The sequence below is a fragment of the Myxine glutinosa genome, chromosome 11 (assembly GCF_964187855.1).
Source record: "Myxine glutinosa chromosome 11, kmMyxGlut1.1, whole genome shotgun sequence".
Lineage (NCBI taxonomy): Eukaryota > Metazoa > Chordata > Myxini > Myxiniformes > Myxinidae > Myxine > Myxine glutinosa.
In genome coordinates, this window is record NC_136271.1 from 72,143,223 (window position 1) to 72,161,115 (window position 17,893).

Genomic DNA, 17,893 nt, shown 5'->3' on the forward strand with positions numbered 1-17,893 from the left:
CAGTGAACGTGTGTGTGTGCGTGGTGTGTGTGTGTGTGTGTGTGTGTGTGTGTGTGTGTGTGTGTGTGTGTGTGTGTGGTGTGCATGGTGTGTGCGTGGTGTGTGTGTGTAGTGTCCATGGTGTGTGTAGTGTGCGTGGTGTGTGTAGTGTGCGTGGTGTGTGTGTGTGTAGTGTGCGTGGTGTGTGTGTAGTGTGCATGGTGTGTGTAGTGTGTGTGGTGTGTGTAGTGTGTGTGGTGTGTGTAGTGTGTGTGTGGTGTGTAGTGTGTGTGTGGTGTGTGTACTGTGTGTGTGGTGTGTGTAGTGTGCATGGTGTGTGTAGTGTGCATGGTGTGTGTAGTGTGCGTGGTGTGTGTAGTGTGCGTGGTGTGTGTAGTGTGCGTGGTGTGTCGTGTGCATGGTGTGTGTAGTGTGCGTGGTGTGTGTATGTGGTGTGTGTAGTGTGTGTGGTGTGCATAGTGTGTGTAGTGTGCATGGTGTGTGTGTCGTGTGCGGTGTGGTGTGCGTGTGCGGTGTGGTGTGCATGGTGTGTGTATGGTGTGTGTGTGTCACAATGTGGCTTGTAGGAGGTTGTACTGGGGGTTTTCCATAATTGATCACATGTACGGTTTACAAAACAATGCAAGTAGTGAAAATTATTACCTCAAAAGAGAGAGTTAACAAAAAAAAAACGATACAATCAAGCAAAGTTATGTTCATTTGTCATGCAGCTACAAGCTGTTCCTTATCAACAGTTGTGAATGGAGTGCTTGCTTGAGTGCTTGATTCACTTAGCGAGCGCTCTACATGAAAGTTGGTAACAGAACACAACCCTGGCCTCAGCAGTGAAAACGAGGCTTCTCTCTCAATGGACCTCTGTCGCAGCCTCATAGTTCAAGAGCCGCGTCCATCCGTCGTAAATCCACATCATCCGATGTGCCACAAAAATAGATTGGCTTCTCAAAACATTAAGCATTCCCTTCCTTGCTTTTGAAAACCCTTCGGTGAGGTTTTCTGAGTCGAAGTTAAATGTATCAAAACCCAGGAACAAATAAATACATGTCCTAATCATCATCATGAAACATCCGGCTCTCGACGCCCAACAACCAATCACAGGATCCCAAATCTTAGGTAGAACATGCGTAACCGTGTGTGTGTGTGTGTGTGCTCCATTACGAGCCTTAGATCTTGTAAAAAAAAAGAAAAAAAAAAAAAAAAAAAAAAAAAAGTGAAAACTCGGGGGGGGGGGGGGGGGAGAAGAAGTAGTTTGCTTTCCAAAGCATCATGTCTTATATTACCCCATCGAGCAGTACTGCTGGGTCGAGGAAGAGGATTGCTCTCACAATCGACGAGAAGGCCAACCATGTCTGTCATCAAGGCCCAAAAAGACAAGTTACTGAACGTTTACACCAAGTCAGACAAACAAAGCTGCTGACAAGCGGTCGTTCTCTGCACAAACCAAAGATTGAGCAGCGAGATAAAGTTCTGTGTGAATGGTTTGCCGTCCAGCATTCGGAGAGCGCACCAATCTCAGGAACGATGTCAATTGAGAAGGCAAAGTATTTTTATGATCAGATGTGAGTCCGTGGAGTATGCGTGGAGTATGGCGTCAGGAAGGGCATCCGGCCATAAAAGCATTGCCTCAAAGAGAGAACCATGACAATTACAACTACATATGGGCAGGGTAGAAGATTGTCATGGGGACTGCAAGGCTAACCCCCGCTCTAGTCGGGAAAATGGCCTTTAAAATGTATGTTGTTGTTGTTGTTGTTGTTGTTGTGTATGTGAGTCCGTGGAGTCTGTAACCTTACAAAGGGCATGGTGGAAGGTTTTGCCAAGTGTTATTTTCGTCGAAGGCTCGTCAGATGAGGAGGATTTTGTATGTTTCAATACCAGAGGGAAGAAATCTAATATCCAATACATTTCCAGTATTGTGAGGCAAGCAAGTGAGGATAATCCACTTAAAAGTTGCGAAGCCGAAATTGAAGAGTGGTGTGAAGCCGACCGCGATTTTGAAGTGACCTACATTGACCGATTGACATCGACAGTGTTGGTAATCCATAGAAGGAAGCTCAACAACAAGACGATGACTCAGAAGGAGACTTTTCAACGGAACTTGTCATTTGGGCTAAGGCCTTGACACACTTGACACACAATCACGTATGTAGGTAGGTATGTAGTAAGATAGCACCCCCTGGTGGTGTGAAGCTAGAATTTGATTGTAAAGATTATGTGCATGGGTTGGCGGTATGCATTTTTTGCTGGTCGATTTTATCGTCCCTCCAGATATCGACAATCTCACAATCACTTGAAGCTTAACTTATCAAAGCCATGTACCAAGTTTCAGTTGAATATGTTCAAGGGTATGGAGAAAATACAAAAAAAAAAAATAACAGGTGGGATGGACGGACAGACAGACGGAGAGCAAACCAATTGTCCCCTCAGAGTAGGGGACTAATAAATCAATAACAGGATATCAAGAATACTTTTTCAATCCATGCTAATTTCCAACTCTCATGTCACCATGCCTTAGTCTTGCTTCCACGCAGTCCTGCGGTGCTCTCTACGGGCACTGCTCCATGCTCCTTGGCCTCCTTGAACAGATGGTCAACAATCTCATTGGCACCACGGCGACGTGGTGGTCCTACTATCTGCTGCCCGCTATGTTCCGAGCCACCGGCATAAAACCTGCATCCAGAGAAAAAGACAATGCGAAAATAATCATGCAGTGTATACAGGATTTAGAGAAGTCCATGTGTGTTTGTGTGATGGGTTTGTTCGTTTGACTTCTATGCATTCCTGAACTGTTGCAAGGATTGAGTTGAAAACTGGTGGTTATACTCAGGGTGTGCATGGGAGGGTTTTCGGAGATAAACCAGAACGGCACTCTTCAATGTTGCGATGTCGACCAATATGCCTCCGCCCACATTATTACATCATTATAATACTTGTACCAAGTTTGATTTTAATCCCTTCAGCTGTTCAAGTATCACATTTTTACCTGACATGACCTCTGACCTTTGATGCCGAAATCTAGTCAGTTCATCATTTCACCATAAAATATATTTGTACCAAGTTTGGTCAAAATACAATAACTGGTTCACAAGTTAGCACAGTAACAGAATTTTTACCTAATGGGATCTCTGACCTTTGACCTCTTAATGTAATCCATTTATCTTTTCAGCATTATACATACTTGGACCAAGTTTGACTTGGTTCCCTTCAGCCATTAAGTTATCGCGGTAATGAAATAATTTTACATGACCTCTGGCCTTTGACCTCTTAACCAAAAAATCTCAGTTAATGTTTACATCATGATACATACTTACACGAAGTTTGATTTAAATCCCCGTAGAAGTTCTAAAGTTATCAAATTTTAACCTGAAATGACCTATGACCTTCGACCTTCGACACCTTGATGCCATAATCCAATCAGTTCATCTTTGCATCATATATACTTGTAACCAAGTTTGCTAAAAAAAAAAAAATCCAATCACTGGTTCACAAGTTGGCCTGGTAACATAATTTTTACTTAACATGACATCTGACCATTGACCTCGACCCCAAAATCAAATCAGTTAATCTTTACATAATCATACATACCTGTACCAAGTTTGACTTTGACCCCTTCAGCCGTTCTCAAGTTATCCCAGCAACGAAAACCTATCACGGCCGAATGGACGGACACACGGATGGACAACCCGAAAACATAATGCTTCCAGCCACTTCATTGGTGGAGGCATCAAAAAAATTTAATAGCCTCTGGGGTTCAGGTGGGGCACCCCAATTTTCAAAATGTAAATGTGTATGGCATAGCGCCCCTCCTGGTGGGAGGGGTTATTACAAGGCACAAGAAAATACCCAGATTCACTGCATTCTACATAAAAACCACAGACATCATGGAAGGGGGAATACTCATCCTAAATATCATAGTTTGTGTGTTCATTTGAAATTTAAAGCTCTCCTGAACTGCTGGATGGAACAAGTTAAACACCAATGGTTTTGTGAGAAGGTTTTAGGTGGTTAACATTTTTTTATAGTCCTTGGGGTTCAAGGCAGAGGGAAAAACCCATCTATATTATAATAGCCATAGATGATTCTGTCTGTCTGTCTGTCTGTCTGTTGGGCATCTGTCCGGGGTGTGGCTTACTCGGTTTGCAGAGTAGCTCCACCCATAGCTCCACCCATTCTGGGAGTGGCTTCATATAATTATAAACAAATATCCACCATTTTATTAACTCGCACAGCTTTGAGGCCTGTTTTGTAGGCCCGTGGTGTCTTGCTCTCTCTCCCAGTTTTATTTCAAATCAAATTCGATATATCATTTCATTTTTCACTGTCGCTAACATAGTTTTAGACTCGGTTGAAAAAAAACGGGAAGAAAATCCAATGAAAGTTGCCGTTTATAGAACGAAATGAATTCTCAAACGCCTGTAACTTCAAGGCCATTGAGTCTCTCTCACGCCTTTATCTCCAATCTAACTCACCATATGATTTCATTTTTATCGAAGGTTTTAGTCCCGGTGTCAGCAATAATTGAGAACATTCCACACACGCGGGAAAATGCAGAGATATATTTTTTTAAATCGCGTCATGGTGTATCACACACCGCCCAACATGACACCGACGGCAACGTGTCGATACATATTAAAAATTCGATATATCATTTCATTTTTCACAGTCGCTAACATAGTTTTCGACTCGGTTGAAAAAAAACGGGAAGAAAATCCGATGAAAGTTGCCGTTTATAGAACGAAATGAATTCTCAAAGGCCTGTAACTTCAAGGCCATTGAGTCTCTCTCACGCCTTTATCTCCAATCTAACTCAACATATGATTTCATTTTTATCGATGGTTTTGGACTCGGTGTCAGCAATAATTGAGAACATTCCACACACGCGGGAAAATGCAGAGATATATTTTTAAAAATCGCGTCATGGTGTATCATACACCGCCCAACATGACACCGACGGCAACGTGTCGATATATATAAAAAATTCGCTTTTGCTTTTCCGTTAAGATATATTACTTTTTCGTTTGACGACAGTCGTCACAAAAACGTCAACAATGATGCCGACATATATTTCTTCGTTTTTATTTCATTCAACATTATTAGCCAGAAGTAAAATATGTTTCAGGAAATTACCGAGAGATATTTCTTCGTTTTTTAAAATTAGTTATGTGCGCATACACTTTAAATAGGTTTATTTGAAATCTTTAATTTTCCACAATATAATTTACTTGCCATTTATCATTTGATGATTACGAGACAAATTCCTCTTGAGGATCGTAAAAATTCATGCGCTGCGTGGAAACTTCTATTTCCAAAATGAATGAGACGATCGATGAAGAACGCAGACTTGAACAGGATGTAGCAAGAAAACGAATGAGATGGGCGAACGAGTCCATCGACGAACGTCAATGCAAACTTGCGGGGTCACCCGTGGGAATCCCACGGGCATGGATGTGTGTGACATTTCGACATATTGAGTTAGATGCTGCACATTCATTTTTACAAAATCCAGTCATCAGATCCAGAAATGGTGTAATGAACACAATTTATTTACGTGCAAGCACGAAAGCAAGACGGGCCGATTTCCGATTCCGACAGGCCGACGGGCGAGACGGGCCGATTTGGAGCAAGAAAAAGAACGAGACGGGAGAAAAACGAGAGAAACGAGACGGGGAAAGCCGATTGGAGAGGCGAGTGAGGAGCGATTGGAGAGGCGAGTGAGGAGCGATTGGAGAGGCGAGTGAGGAGCGATTGGAGAGGCGAGTGAGGAGCGATTGGAGAGGCGTGTGAGGCGTGATTGGAGAGGAGTGTGAGGCGCGATTGGAGAGGAGTGTGAGGCGCGATTGGAGAGGAGTGTGAGGCGCGATTGGAGAGGAGTGTGAGGCACGATTGGAGAGGAGTGATTGGAGGGGAGTGTGAGGCGCGATTGGAGGGGAGTGTGAGGCGCGATTGGAGAGGAGTGTGAGGCGCGATTGGAGAGGAGTGTGAGGCGCGATTGGAGAGGAGTGTGAGGCGCGATTGGAGAGGCGTGTGAGGGATTGGAGAGGAGAGGAGTGTGAGGGATTGGAGAGGTGAGGGATTGGAAAGGAGAGGAATGTGAGGGATTGGAGAGGAGAGGAGTGCTAGGTGGAGAGAGGAGAGTGTCAGGTGGAGACAGGAGAGTGTCAGGTGGAGAGGAGTGAGGAGTCACATATTATGTGAAATAAATAAATTGTGTTCATCACACCATTTCTGGATCTGATAACTTGCCAGTAACCATTTTGTAAAAATGAATGTGCAGCATCTAACTCAATATGTCAAAATGTCACACACATCCATGCCCGTGGGATTCCCACGGGTGACCCCGCTAGTCTGTCATAAATCATAAAAGTGGGGATGGGGGAGGGAGAATTAACCCATCCATAAGGACGGGTTATTTGTTAATGTGTATTATAAAAGGAGTGGTGTTTGTCTGTCTGTCGTGCCATAACTTGAGAACGGATTAACGGATTTCAATGAAACCAATGACGGTGGATTCAGGAAACTCTCAGAGGTTTGTGATGCAATAGAAAAGGAAGGTTTGTGTGTGGGTACATGAGCACACATGGCGAAACGGCAACGTTAAATTACGACACTGCCCTACGTGCGGGGATAGCCAGCATCTCCCAGGAATCCTTTTTTGTTCTTGCCCCATAGATTAGCCATCACAGCAAAGATTGGTATTCCTCTCAGGGAACAGATGGGTCTTGCATGATAGTCGTAGTTATAATAATAATAATAATAATAATAATAATAATGTACCTTCAATACAATGCACCTAATAATAATAATAATAAAAGTGAAGATGATGGCACGCCATTGCAAATCCCCTCACTTCCCACCTAAAGCAAAGTTGAGACACAAAAGGTTCCACCAGGAATGACCCAATATCAATTTTTTTGTTAAAAAATTTTAAACCCAGTTTTGACATGACCCTAAGTCCCCAACCCTTAGCAGGGCATGAATTGGGGGTCAAATCCCAAAAATATTTATATTTCATGCATCATACAAAAAAAACCAAAAAAAAAACCCACCTTTAGAGGCCAATTTTCCCCGCAAAGCAGGGGTTGGCCTTTTTCGGGCACCGTGGTTGTTGTTGTTTTTGTTGGTCCCCTTTTTGAAGCAATGTTTTACGGCCGGATGCCCTTCCTGCCGCCAACCCTGTTTGTCGCCTTTTACGACAAACAGGGAATTACCAGTGAACAGGCACTCAATTAGCCGACCTCGGAAGGATGACAGGCTGAGTCAACCCCCCCTGGCGTTAATTCAGCGATCGACCGGGATTCGAACCCAGGATCCTAGGATCCCAAGCTGGCACCCTAGCCGCTAAGCCAACACCAGGCATTAAAAAAATTCATACATAAAATTCATTGGCAGACAATGGACATAAAATCAAAATTTGGCAGACATAAAATTCATAAAAAATTCATTCATACAATATTGATTGCAAATACAATGTTTCATTTTAAAATGTTTTAAAATGTTTCAAAATGTGCCCATAATTGCATTCTTCAGTATTTGACCTTTTGACCCCACCCAAGGGAGCACGGTGAAAAATGACACTGGCATTGCACTTTCTTGCCATGTGGTGATCATAACGCCCAAGTTTGGTGAATTTCTGCCCAACCGTCTTGGAGGATATAGCGTGATGGACAGACAGAGCCGATTACAATATCCCCCTGTTTTTTGGGGGGTTTTTTTCAAAAGGAATGGCAATAATAAAACAACAACTACCAAACAGCCAATCTAAAAATAATAGTATTTAGGACATTACAGCGAGATGTCAAGTGGTGAAAATGTGAGGTGTGGACAGGTGTGGTTATTAAGCTTCACCTCTGTCCCTCATCATCGCTGTCGTCCTGGTTTGACGTGTTCAAATCGTCTAGCCGAGTTATCCGTGCAGAACTGGAGCTGGAACGATTTATAAAATGGCATGGTGGAACACAATGAGGATAGAGAGAGATAGAGATAGAGATAGAGAGATAGAGAACAGTAAAGAAAAGGCATCGAAGGAGGTCTCAAGATAGACTTTCAAAAAACAAAGAGGGTCAATTTGTACTCAACCCCACCCCTCCCTCCATCCATCCATACATCCCCCCACCCCTAGCCCCTCCCCCCCACAGCCTCCACTCCTAGCCCCCCACCCCAGCATCCACTCCTAGCCCCCGCCCCCCAGCCTCCACTCCTAGCCCCCACCCCCCAGACTCCACTCCTAGCCCCCGCCCCCCAGCCTCCACTCCTAGCCCCCACCCCCCAGCCTCCACTCCTAGCCCCCACCCCCCAGCCTCCACTCCTAGCCCCCCTCCCCCCAGCCTCCACTCCTAGCCCCCCTCCCCAGCATCCACTCCTAGCCCCCGCCCCCCAGCCTCCACTCATAGCACCCGCCCCCCAGCCTCCACTCCTAATCCCCTCCCACCCCCAGGGTTGGCTTTGAATTGGAAACTGCTTCTTGTGTTTTTTTACCCATCGAAAGCCTCCACCATAATTCATGCTGCTGAATGATACTCACGAAACAGATGGTTGTCCACTACTCATGGGGACCGGTGCAACCACTTCTTCACATTCGTCTCCTCCATCTTCAAAAAAACTCGCCAAGGCCAGCTGAACAGAGATAACAAATCATTACGTTTGGCAGACATCACCAACTACAGAATCGGTGATCCAAATTGCATTTAGATTGTGGTCTCATTCCCTCAACTCGTACACACCACTTGTGTTTGTGCACACCAGACATGCATACACTACTCGTGTTTGCATACATCAGACATGCATACACCAATTGTGTTTGTGTACATCAGACATGCATACAGTTCGAGACTTTCAGCAACTACCCTCAAAAGTTTTGGCGATTCTCAGTAGCATCCACACCACTACAATCAACAAAATAATGAAATTAGAAACGAGGCAAGTACACCACAATGCTAATCACAGACAGGTGCGATACTCTGTGGGTGTATCATCGGCACACCTCTGGCCAAAACTCACCATATTTAAAATACCATCGTTTGACATAATCGTGGATTGGTAAACTCACTTCAATTATGAAACTCGATTTCATAGAACAGCTTACCCTGCACAGTCTTGAACAAAATGACATGGGAGGGTATGCAAGTGCCAAATTGATTGGACGAGTTGTAAAATGCTGGAATATTTTGTCCAAATACTGCTCAATAAGGCGGTTTGTGCATCAGGGTTTTCAGTAAATAATTCTCGATTGAAAAAATAATAATAATTTAAGGTTGTAGAAATTTCCCCCAGAAGTTTTCTGCCATTGATGCAGCATCTTTTCCACCACCTTATCAAACACGTTACATTTGTTATTCGTGCCCATTTGTGTCCTTTATGATGTTCTTAAAAACAAAGTTTCCCGTTTGGAATGATTTTCAATTATTTTTGACTACCAGACAGGTAGACAGACTAAAAATATATATATATATATATTGTTGCGGAACCGGGGGTCGGCGCTCCCCTTACCAAGGGGAGATTAATCCCCTTGTCTTTTACACTGGCCGATCCTCCGTTCCTGGAAATTACATGCTCTTTGCGGGGTGAGATTGGCCAGGGTGATTGGTCAATGGGTTCCCAGATACCTTACCAATCCCTCCGCAAAGCAGGGATATAATTCCCTGCTCGGACCCGGACAAGATGGAGTTTGCCGAGCGGTTAGCAGTCCGAAATCCGAGCCGTTAACAAAAGACTAAACCCGATTACAACGGTCGGCCGAATCGTGCCACGTATATCAATTGGGGACAGGACGAAAGCAATCGGATGAGAAGAAACCAAGGGGTAAAGAAAGAACAAATATGATTTATTATACAAGAACTCAAGAGGAAACGAAAGGGCAAGAATATACAGAAGAAGGAAATAAAAGGACACAGGGCAATCCTTAAACACTCTTAATTAACACGCCCAGGACAGAACAAATACACTTACACCAAAAGGTGGTGGTGGTGGGAAGGAAGAGAAGGGTCCAGGCCGATGGAAGGCGTCGAGGTTCGGGCAGGTGGTTCAGCGTTGAGGTCCGGCTCCAGGGTCACGCTCCACAATGGTCCACGTTTCAGTTCGTGGCGAAACCCGGCAGACAGCGCGGTTAATATTGTCGCGGTAGCGGACCGACCCTCTCTCTCTCTTTGACTTGCCTCGGGTAGCTCGACTCTGTCACTCTCCTTCGGTCCAACTTACTCATCCGCTGAAGTTGTTCTCCCGGGCACATCTCTTCAAGTAGTCCCACGCGGCCGCTTATATTGGCCACTCGCGTATTAAGCCGCTTGCGCCTTTAGGATACGCCCATCGGTGAGCTTGCCTCGGCCCTGATTGGTCGCGAGCGCTCACCGGTCCGCCCCTTGATGGGGCCACGCCTTTGTTCCTGGTGCTTGGGTAACTCCTCCCCCTTCTTCTCCAACTCTGCCACGTGGCTTATGGCATCTTTAGACGGGCGCTGCGGCTGGCAGAGACGCGCCATATAATTTGGAGAGGGTAAAGCCGCCAAATGAATAGGATGGGAATTTGATAAGGGGGCTAGGTTATTTGATTAATGCTACGCAGAGTCAAACTATTGGGAACAGATCCTTACCTGAAACACATACTAATGAAATAACTAAAGAAGATCCTATTGTGTCCTACATGTTGCTCGTGGCCTATCTAGGGTGCTCTCGTTTAACATTAGAAAATGGGGATATTTACAGGGGATTATTTATAAGGGATTATTACAAATATTTACAAAGTGGAGGGTTCTCAAAACCGCAACTATATATATATATATATATATATGTGTGTGTGTGTGTATATATATATATATATATATATATATATATATATATATATATATATATATATATTGTTACAGACGTGGCTTAGATGTTAGTTTACCGAGCGGTTTTGGTATGACCACGTCTGCACAAGATTATACTCGATATTATACCCGAACGTTGACTAGTCGCGCGATGCTGGCTCAATAAGAAAAAGAAGACACCCGGCTGGATTACAATAACACAATACGACACCAATGTTTCAATTCTCAAGACCTCCGGAGGAGATTATATTCGTACGGAAAGGTTAGATTACAAGGACGAGAGGTATAATCACAGAAAGACAGGCACTTAGACACACTCTTATATTAACCCCGGACAGACGACAGACAAACGGGACAACGGCTGACTCACACGGGGGTTGATGACAGGAAAGCGGGTATCGATGGCTCCAGGTCCTCCTGGGCTCGGGGCAGGGTACAGTACGGTCCGGTCCGGTCCAAAGATGCGGGGAGGTATCGTCGCGCTGGGGGTGGCGGTGGCTTCTCTCTCCAAGCTGAGGCGCATCTGTCGTCACATCCGGCGCGGGGCCGCGTATATCCGGCGGGGAGTGACACGCCCTCGGCTCGTTAGCTCCGCCCCAGATGGAATCGGCACGTTGCTTCTCATTGGGTGCGTGGGGGGGTTACTGGCTCCGCCCCTGACGAGGAGCTGACAGCCAGCCCCTTCGGGGTAACGCCGTGGAGCGCATGGTCATGGCGGGTAACCGAGCCGGTGTGAGGACGCACACTCCCCGCCCCTCTGTTGTTGTAGTCGTCGTTGTAGTTGTAATTGTTGTTGTAGTTGTTGTTGTAGTTGTAATTGTTGTTGTAGTTGTTGTTATTGTTGTTGTTTGGGGAAGAAGATGGGAGGAGGTATGGGAAAGGTCCTAAACTCACTACTGATGCCATATAATCACATTCTGGTGCAACGAAGAGTCATAATTAATGGAAACGAGGCCTTAACTGACATAGATTAAGAATAACTAGGAAGATGTCCGAAAGTTGTCTACGTGTGGTGCGGTGGACCTGGGCACGACATTTAATGGGGGAATAAGGGGAAGGTCGGCTCTACTGATTGTTGTTTACATGCAATGGGACTAGGGAATGGGGGATTGGGGAAAGTTGGGGAGTATTGGAGAAAATAGGGGAATATTTACAAGCGGATATGGAGGCCAAATTCCATATTCGCAACATTGCACCCTTCTCTACCCTCGGGGCGTCCCGACCCGATAAATTTTTACCTACTTTAGTGTGGCACGCAATGTAGTTCCCTCTACTATTAACTCTACCCTGAGTGCGACAGTTTTACAGATATTCACAAATGAGTAAATATGTCCCCCTGCGACGTTGCACCCTTCTCCTCACAGAAACACACCCACAGGATAACCGAATCCGGAAAGAATCCTCAAACTAAACATACAGCCGGTAGGGAGCATTATTTACAAGACTACGCTGCTATTTACACTACGATCCAGGACCTGTTTTTGGAGGAACACATGCAGATGTTATGCATAGAGAGAGCGCGCTTGCCAACATCGATACACCAACCCACGAGTGCTCTGTGGCCGACGGCCTTTAATAACGTGCAGAGCACCCTTCCCGAGCATCAAAAGCACCACCCCACCACCAATCGGTGCAGTCACCATTGTTCATTGGAATAAAAATAAATTCGACAACCCCTAACCCTGCAGGTGTCTCTTGCTCTTCTTGTGGTGCACTTGGTGGTGTTAACTATTAGTGGTTCACCTGTATGGCATAGGTGCCACGTTGATCCATAGGTCCATCCCCGGGTGGTGCTTGGCCGCAAACGAACTGCGGTCCATTGTGGGTGGCCACAAACATTGCGGTCCATATGGTGTATCGATCCCGGCAGCAAACAGCGAAAGTGCAGGCCCACAACTGCGCAGCCAGCACCTCTCTCTCCTCTCTCTCTACCCCAAAGCCAGATCCTCGGAGGTGGGAGACAAAAGAAGAAACAAGTGAGTAAGGTGGTAAGGGCGCAAAAGTGCACGCAATGTAAGGTGATGCACACTGGGGGCACATGGGAACCAGGTGAGACAGGTACGTTCCTATCGTACGCCCCCCCCCCCCCCCACCAGGTAACCTACATGGCCCCTCCCTTACCCCTTACTGTATCCACACAACACAACACTACCCATAAACATCTACTTTACAAATCAACAAACATCCCTACTGTCTTCCCCGTTCCTCCCATAAACCAAATTCGTCTTCTCTCCCTCCTAACCAATCAAATTTGCCATTTTCAACTCTCATCAAAATTTGCCATTTTCAACTCAACATCAAAATTTGTCATTACCAATTCATCATCAGTCCCTCCTAGGGAGGGAGAGATGGAATCACCCCAATGTCTCATCCACGTCGTGATGCGTCTCACAAATCCACACAGCAATCTCATTTCCTGCAACAAACAAAGAAAACACAGGTGTGGAGTCATCATCATCACCACAGGTAAGTGGCTGCGTATGGTGCGACAGGTTCATCAATCCTAACTATCTCCTAAATGACTTTAACAACTTTACACTACCCGGGGTCTTTCTCCGGCCAAACCATTGGCCCTCTTACACTATGGGTTCTAAAAACCAATTCCCATTGGCCAAACTGTGGTGCTCTTCAATTTGGGGTCTCACTCCCCCGATTCATCTCCCGGTGCCCTCGTACAATTTCTGGGCTGCGACGTGTACCTCTCCCAGTGGGTCTACCCACCTGCACACCTCCACCACTGCAGTTGCCTCCGAGCTTACCTGCTCCTTACCCTAACCTAACTACCTGGGGAAGGCCCTCTGGCACTCTCCCCACTCGGTGCCCTCTCTGGCACTGGGCTGCCCGATCCACACCCGGGATCCTCAGGCACCCACTCACAACTACCGGCTCCCAGAGCCCACCTGCGGCCTCACCTGGCCGACATCCTCACAGTGGTGGAGTGCCCAACCAACTACACACACTAACAGGCTACACGCCCAGCCATTTCCACAACACTAATGCACCCATTCACAACACCATTCTGCAACCGCACCACAAATGCCAATATCCAACCACAATTTACCTATACCCTCTACCTAACACTTACACTACCCGCCCCGGGTATCCGTGATAGGGGTCCACTCTTCCCCCATCCACACCTTCGCACCATGCACACCACTCCGTACCACTTACTCCAACTCTCTCCACACACCTGTACTTGCACACCTGTGCTCTCACACCTGGTGCCACCTGCACCCTTCTCTCCCCAAGCGCATTCGCGCTGATCCACACACTCACTACTCACACACTGCTCCACACACCTGTCCAGTTGCACACCTGTGCAATCACACCTGTTCCATCCTCACACACACACGGCATCATCTCATCTAACTACTCCCTTCTGAAACTTGCGCTTCCCAGTCGTCCCTTTAAACTATTGCGCTCCCACGTCATTATCATCCATACTAATCTACTTGCGTCCCCACTACAGGTATCAGTCACTAACTAAACTTAACGTTACCTAATGTCATCTTCTAGGGCCCTATCAATATAACCTAACCCACCCGGGCTAGTTTTCACTGCCATACACCCCATAAACTATTGCTCCTTTGCCCCCCACATGGGAAGGATGGTGGATTTGCCATCCCACCACATCGGGGGTCTCTCACTACCAATTTTGCACATCGAATTTCAACAAATTAAAAATTTGTCAATCACTGCCCATCATCTGCCAATCACTACTGCCAATCCCTTGCCAATCATCAAATTTTGTTTTTCTCTAATTTTGGGTCCAAAACACTAACCTCATCACCCAGTCTACTCACTAATACCTCTCGGTGCGCCAATCCCTGTCCAAAGCCTGGCTTCGTGAAGCCAAGCAATGGATGCTGGTTGTTTTGTGCCAGCGGCTGGATGCGTCCGGCACTCGGTGCAGGGACGGGGGCTTACCCGGGCCGAGATCCCACGCACCACTTCGGCGTGGAGCCATCCACTGTCCCGATCTCGACCTGCCGGCACGTCTCCACAAAACGTGGTCGCCATGACGACCCTTCCTATCCAGCTGCCCGCTCCACCTAGTGGAGCCTGGACGCGGCCGTTCAAAGCGAGGCCCGGCACGCACCGAGGGCCCGCTTCGGCTAAAAGTCGACCTAACCTCTAACCCGTCTAACGTCGATGCTTCACTTGGACGCTTACACCCCGCAGCCCGTTCCTTGCTCACACATCCAGCCGTTTCCATGCTCCTCGTACCGTTCCTTACACACCTCGGTACACCCATTCCACTCACAGCCTTGGTCACACACCTGACCACCGAACACTTTGGCACACATTCGTTGGTCGCACACCTCACCAAAACACCTCTTCGCGCCCCCTCCTCAGTCACCTCCTCTGTGACAATCACAGGTGTGCTCTCATTCGCACACCCAACCACGTGCCTCACCACCAACTCCAGCGTGCATTCCCACTCACGCTCTACCATTCCAGGTGTGCATCCTTCCATCCCAGGTGTACATCCTCGCTCACCTGTCACAACTAACTCACGCTCCATGTCACTCTCACTACTTTCACCTCCACTCGTGACAACGCACTCACCCTTACTCTTGACAGCGCACTCTTTCCTCGTGCACCTGCCCGTCACACACCTTTCTCGCGCACACTCTCCCGTTACTCCCTCTGTAACCCTCACCACAGGTGGACACTCTTCCTTACTTCTGACAGCGCACTCTTTCCTCATGCACCTGTCCGTCACACACCTTTCTCGCGCACACTCCTGCGCACACTCTCCCGTCACACCCTCTGTAACACTCACCACACCGCGCTTCCATGTGCCCCCTCGCACACGCGTTACGACCGACTCACTCTCGCCAGCACACTCACTCCTTGGCACGCACTTTTTCCTCACACACCCCAGAGTCGGACTTTCTTGCACACCTCCTCTTTCGCACCCCAGACCTGTCGCACACTTCGCCCACGGCCTCTCACGAACACCCGGGTCTATCTCGACCCCCAAGCTTATTAAATCCCCTGGCGCATCATACGCACGACCATATTGGTCACCACTTACACCGGGTCCTCTTCCTCTTCGCTTCTCCTCCATCACCTGCGAATCCCTCATCCGGTTAATGAGCACATCATCACGATCCAAACACAGACTTTGGACCAATTCTTTTACTTCCTCTTTTATCTCTTTCTTATCCTCTCTCCGTCGCTTTTTAATTTCGCTCACCCCTTCTTCCACTTCTTCTAATTTTTGCTTCATCTCCTTCATCTCTTCGTGCGCCCCTTTAAGTTCTTCCTCTAACTCCACTTTATTTTTTTCTATGTGCTCCCGCACCTCCCGCTCTTTAACCTCCATTACCTCTACCACCTTGTCCATTTTCCTCGTCAGGTCCTCATGTACCGTCTGACACTCTTTTTTAATTACCCCTACGTCCTTTTTCATCTCCTTCTGTGTCGATTTTAAACCCTCTATTACCGCTGTGTTCTTCTTTACCTGGTCCCCCAACTCCTTTTGTCCCACTGTCAGTTGTTCTACTCCCAGCGTCAACTCCTCTATACCACCTTGCAATTTTACAGTCCCCTTTCTCACCTCTTTCTCCATGCGCTCCTTACAGTGCCTCACCTCCTCGCGCACTCCTCCGACCTCCTCACTCACTCCTCTTCTGATCTCCTCTCCCATCACTTGCATCTCCTGCCCAGATGCCACCCTCATCTGCTCCATTTCCTCCCTGTGAGCATCCAGTTTGGTTTCTACCCCCATTCTGACCCCCTCTATCTGCTGCCCCATTTGGTTAACTTCCCTTTCCGCTTGGTCCCTCATGTCCCTCAATTTGCCTTCCATGGTGTTTTCTAACCCCTCTAACCCTTTTTGCATCCCTTCCATTTGATTCTCTTGAGCGGCCATTCTGTTTTCTACCCCCGTTAACCCCTCCTGTATTTCCCCTAATCTATTGTCCAATTTCCCAAATTTCTCGTCTAATCCCTTAAAATTATTGTCTAACCCCTCACTGGTACCCCTCGCTTCGTCCCTCATTACCCCCATTTGGCCCTCCAATCGCTCACTATCAACCCTCATTTGCTCACTCTGAGCATCCATCCGGTTCCCCATTACCCCCATTTGGTTTTCCAATCGCTCACTATTCTTTTCCATAAGGGCCGTCATTTGTATAAAAAAAAGTTCCAATCTTCCCAGCGGCGCTACTTCGGTCGCGGGCACGGTGACCAGCGAGGCGCCTTTTTGCGCGCCCGAAGCATCGTGCGCGAGAGCGCCATTTTGTGCACCTGCTACCCCAGCTGTTTCGCTCTCCTCATGTCCCTCATGTCCCTCAATTTGGTCCTGGACCGACCCTGCCTCACTCTCCCCTACCGGACCCCAGCCGTCTTGACCCGCCATAGCGCGACTTTCAAAATTCGGTTTTTTATTTTATTTTCGTAAAACAAATTCAAATTTCGCCGTTATAATTTCGCGCGGGAAACGCGCTCCGAATCGATTCTACTTGTTACCAATTTGGGCCTAATAAATTTAGTCCCGGGTTCGAATTCCACTCCTCGACACCAATTGTTACAGACGTGGCTTAGATGTTAGTTTACCGAGCGGTTTTGGTATGACCACGTCTGCACAAGATTATACTCGATATTATACCCGAACGTTGACTAGTCGCGCGATGCTGGCTCAATAAGAAAAAGAAGACACCCGGCTGGATTACAATAACACAATACGACACCAATGTTTCAATTCTCAAGACCTCCGGAGGAGATTATATTCGTACGGAAAGGTTAGATTACAAGGACGAGAGGTATAATCACAGAAAGACAGGCACTTAGACACACTCTTATATTAACCCCGGACAGACGACAGACAAACGGGACAACGGCTGACTCACACGGGGGTTGATGACAGGAAAGCGGGTATCGATGGCTCCAGGTCCTCCTGGGCTCGGGGCAGGGTACAGTACGGTCCGGTCCGGTCCAAAGATGCGGGGAGGTATCGTCGCGCTGGGGGTGGCGGTGGCTTCTCTCTCCAAGCTGAGGCGCATCTGTCGTCACATCCGGCGCGGGGCCGCGTATATCCGGCGGGGAGTGACACGCCCTCGGCTCGTTAGCTCCGCCCCAGAT

General features: G+C 47.3%; 1 protein-coding gene across 2 annotated transcripts in view; it reads right to left on the bottom strand.

Moving 5' to 3' along the window:
* The window catches only part of LOC137436757 (NSFL1 cofactor p47), an 86,930-nt gene that overhangs the window by 32,088 nt on the left and 36,949 nt on the right, over positions 1 to 17,893 (bottom strand). For both annotated transcript variants that reach the window (XM_068130824.2, XM_068130825.2), the window contains exons 2-4: positions 8,519 to 8,610; positions 7,843 to 7,920; positions 2,508 to 2,667 (exon numbers count right to left, since the gene is read on the bottom strand). In XM_068130824.2, the coding sequence (XP_067986925.1) occupies positions 2,508 to 2,667; positions 7,843 to 7,920; positions 8,519 to 8,610 (330 nt within the window). The remainder of the gene's footprint in view (positions 1 to 2,507; positions 2,668 to 7,842; positions 7,921 to 8,518; positions 8,611 to 17,893) is intronic.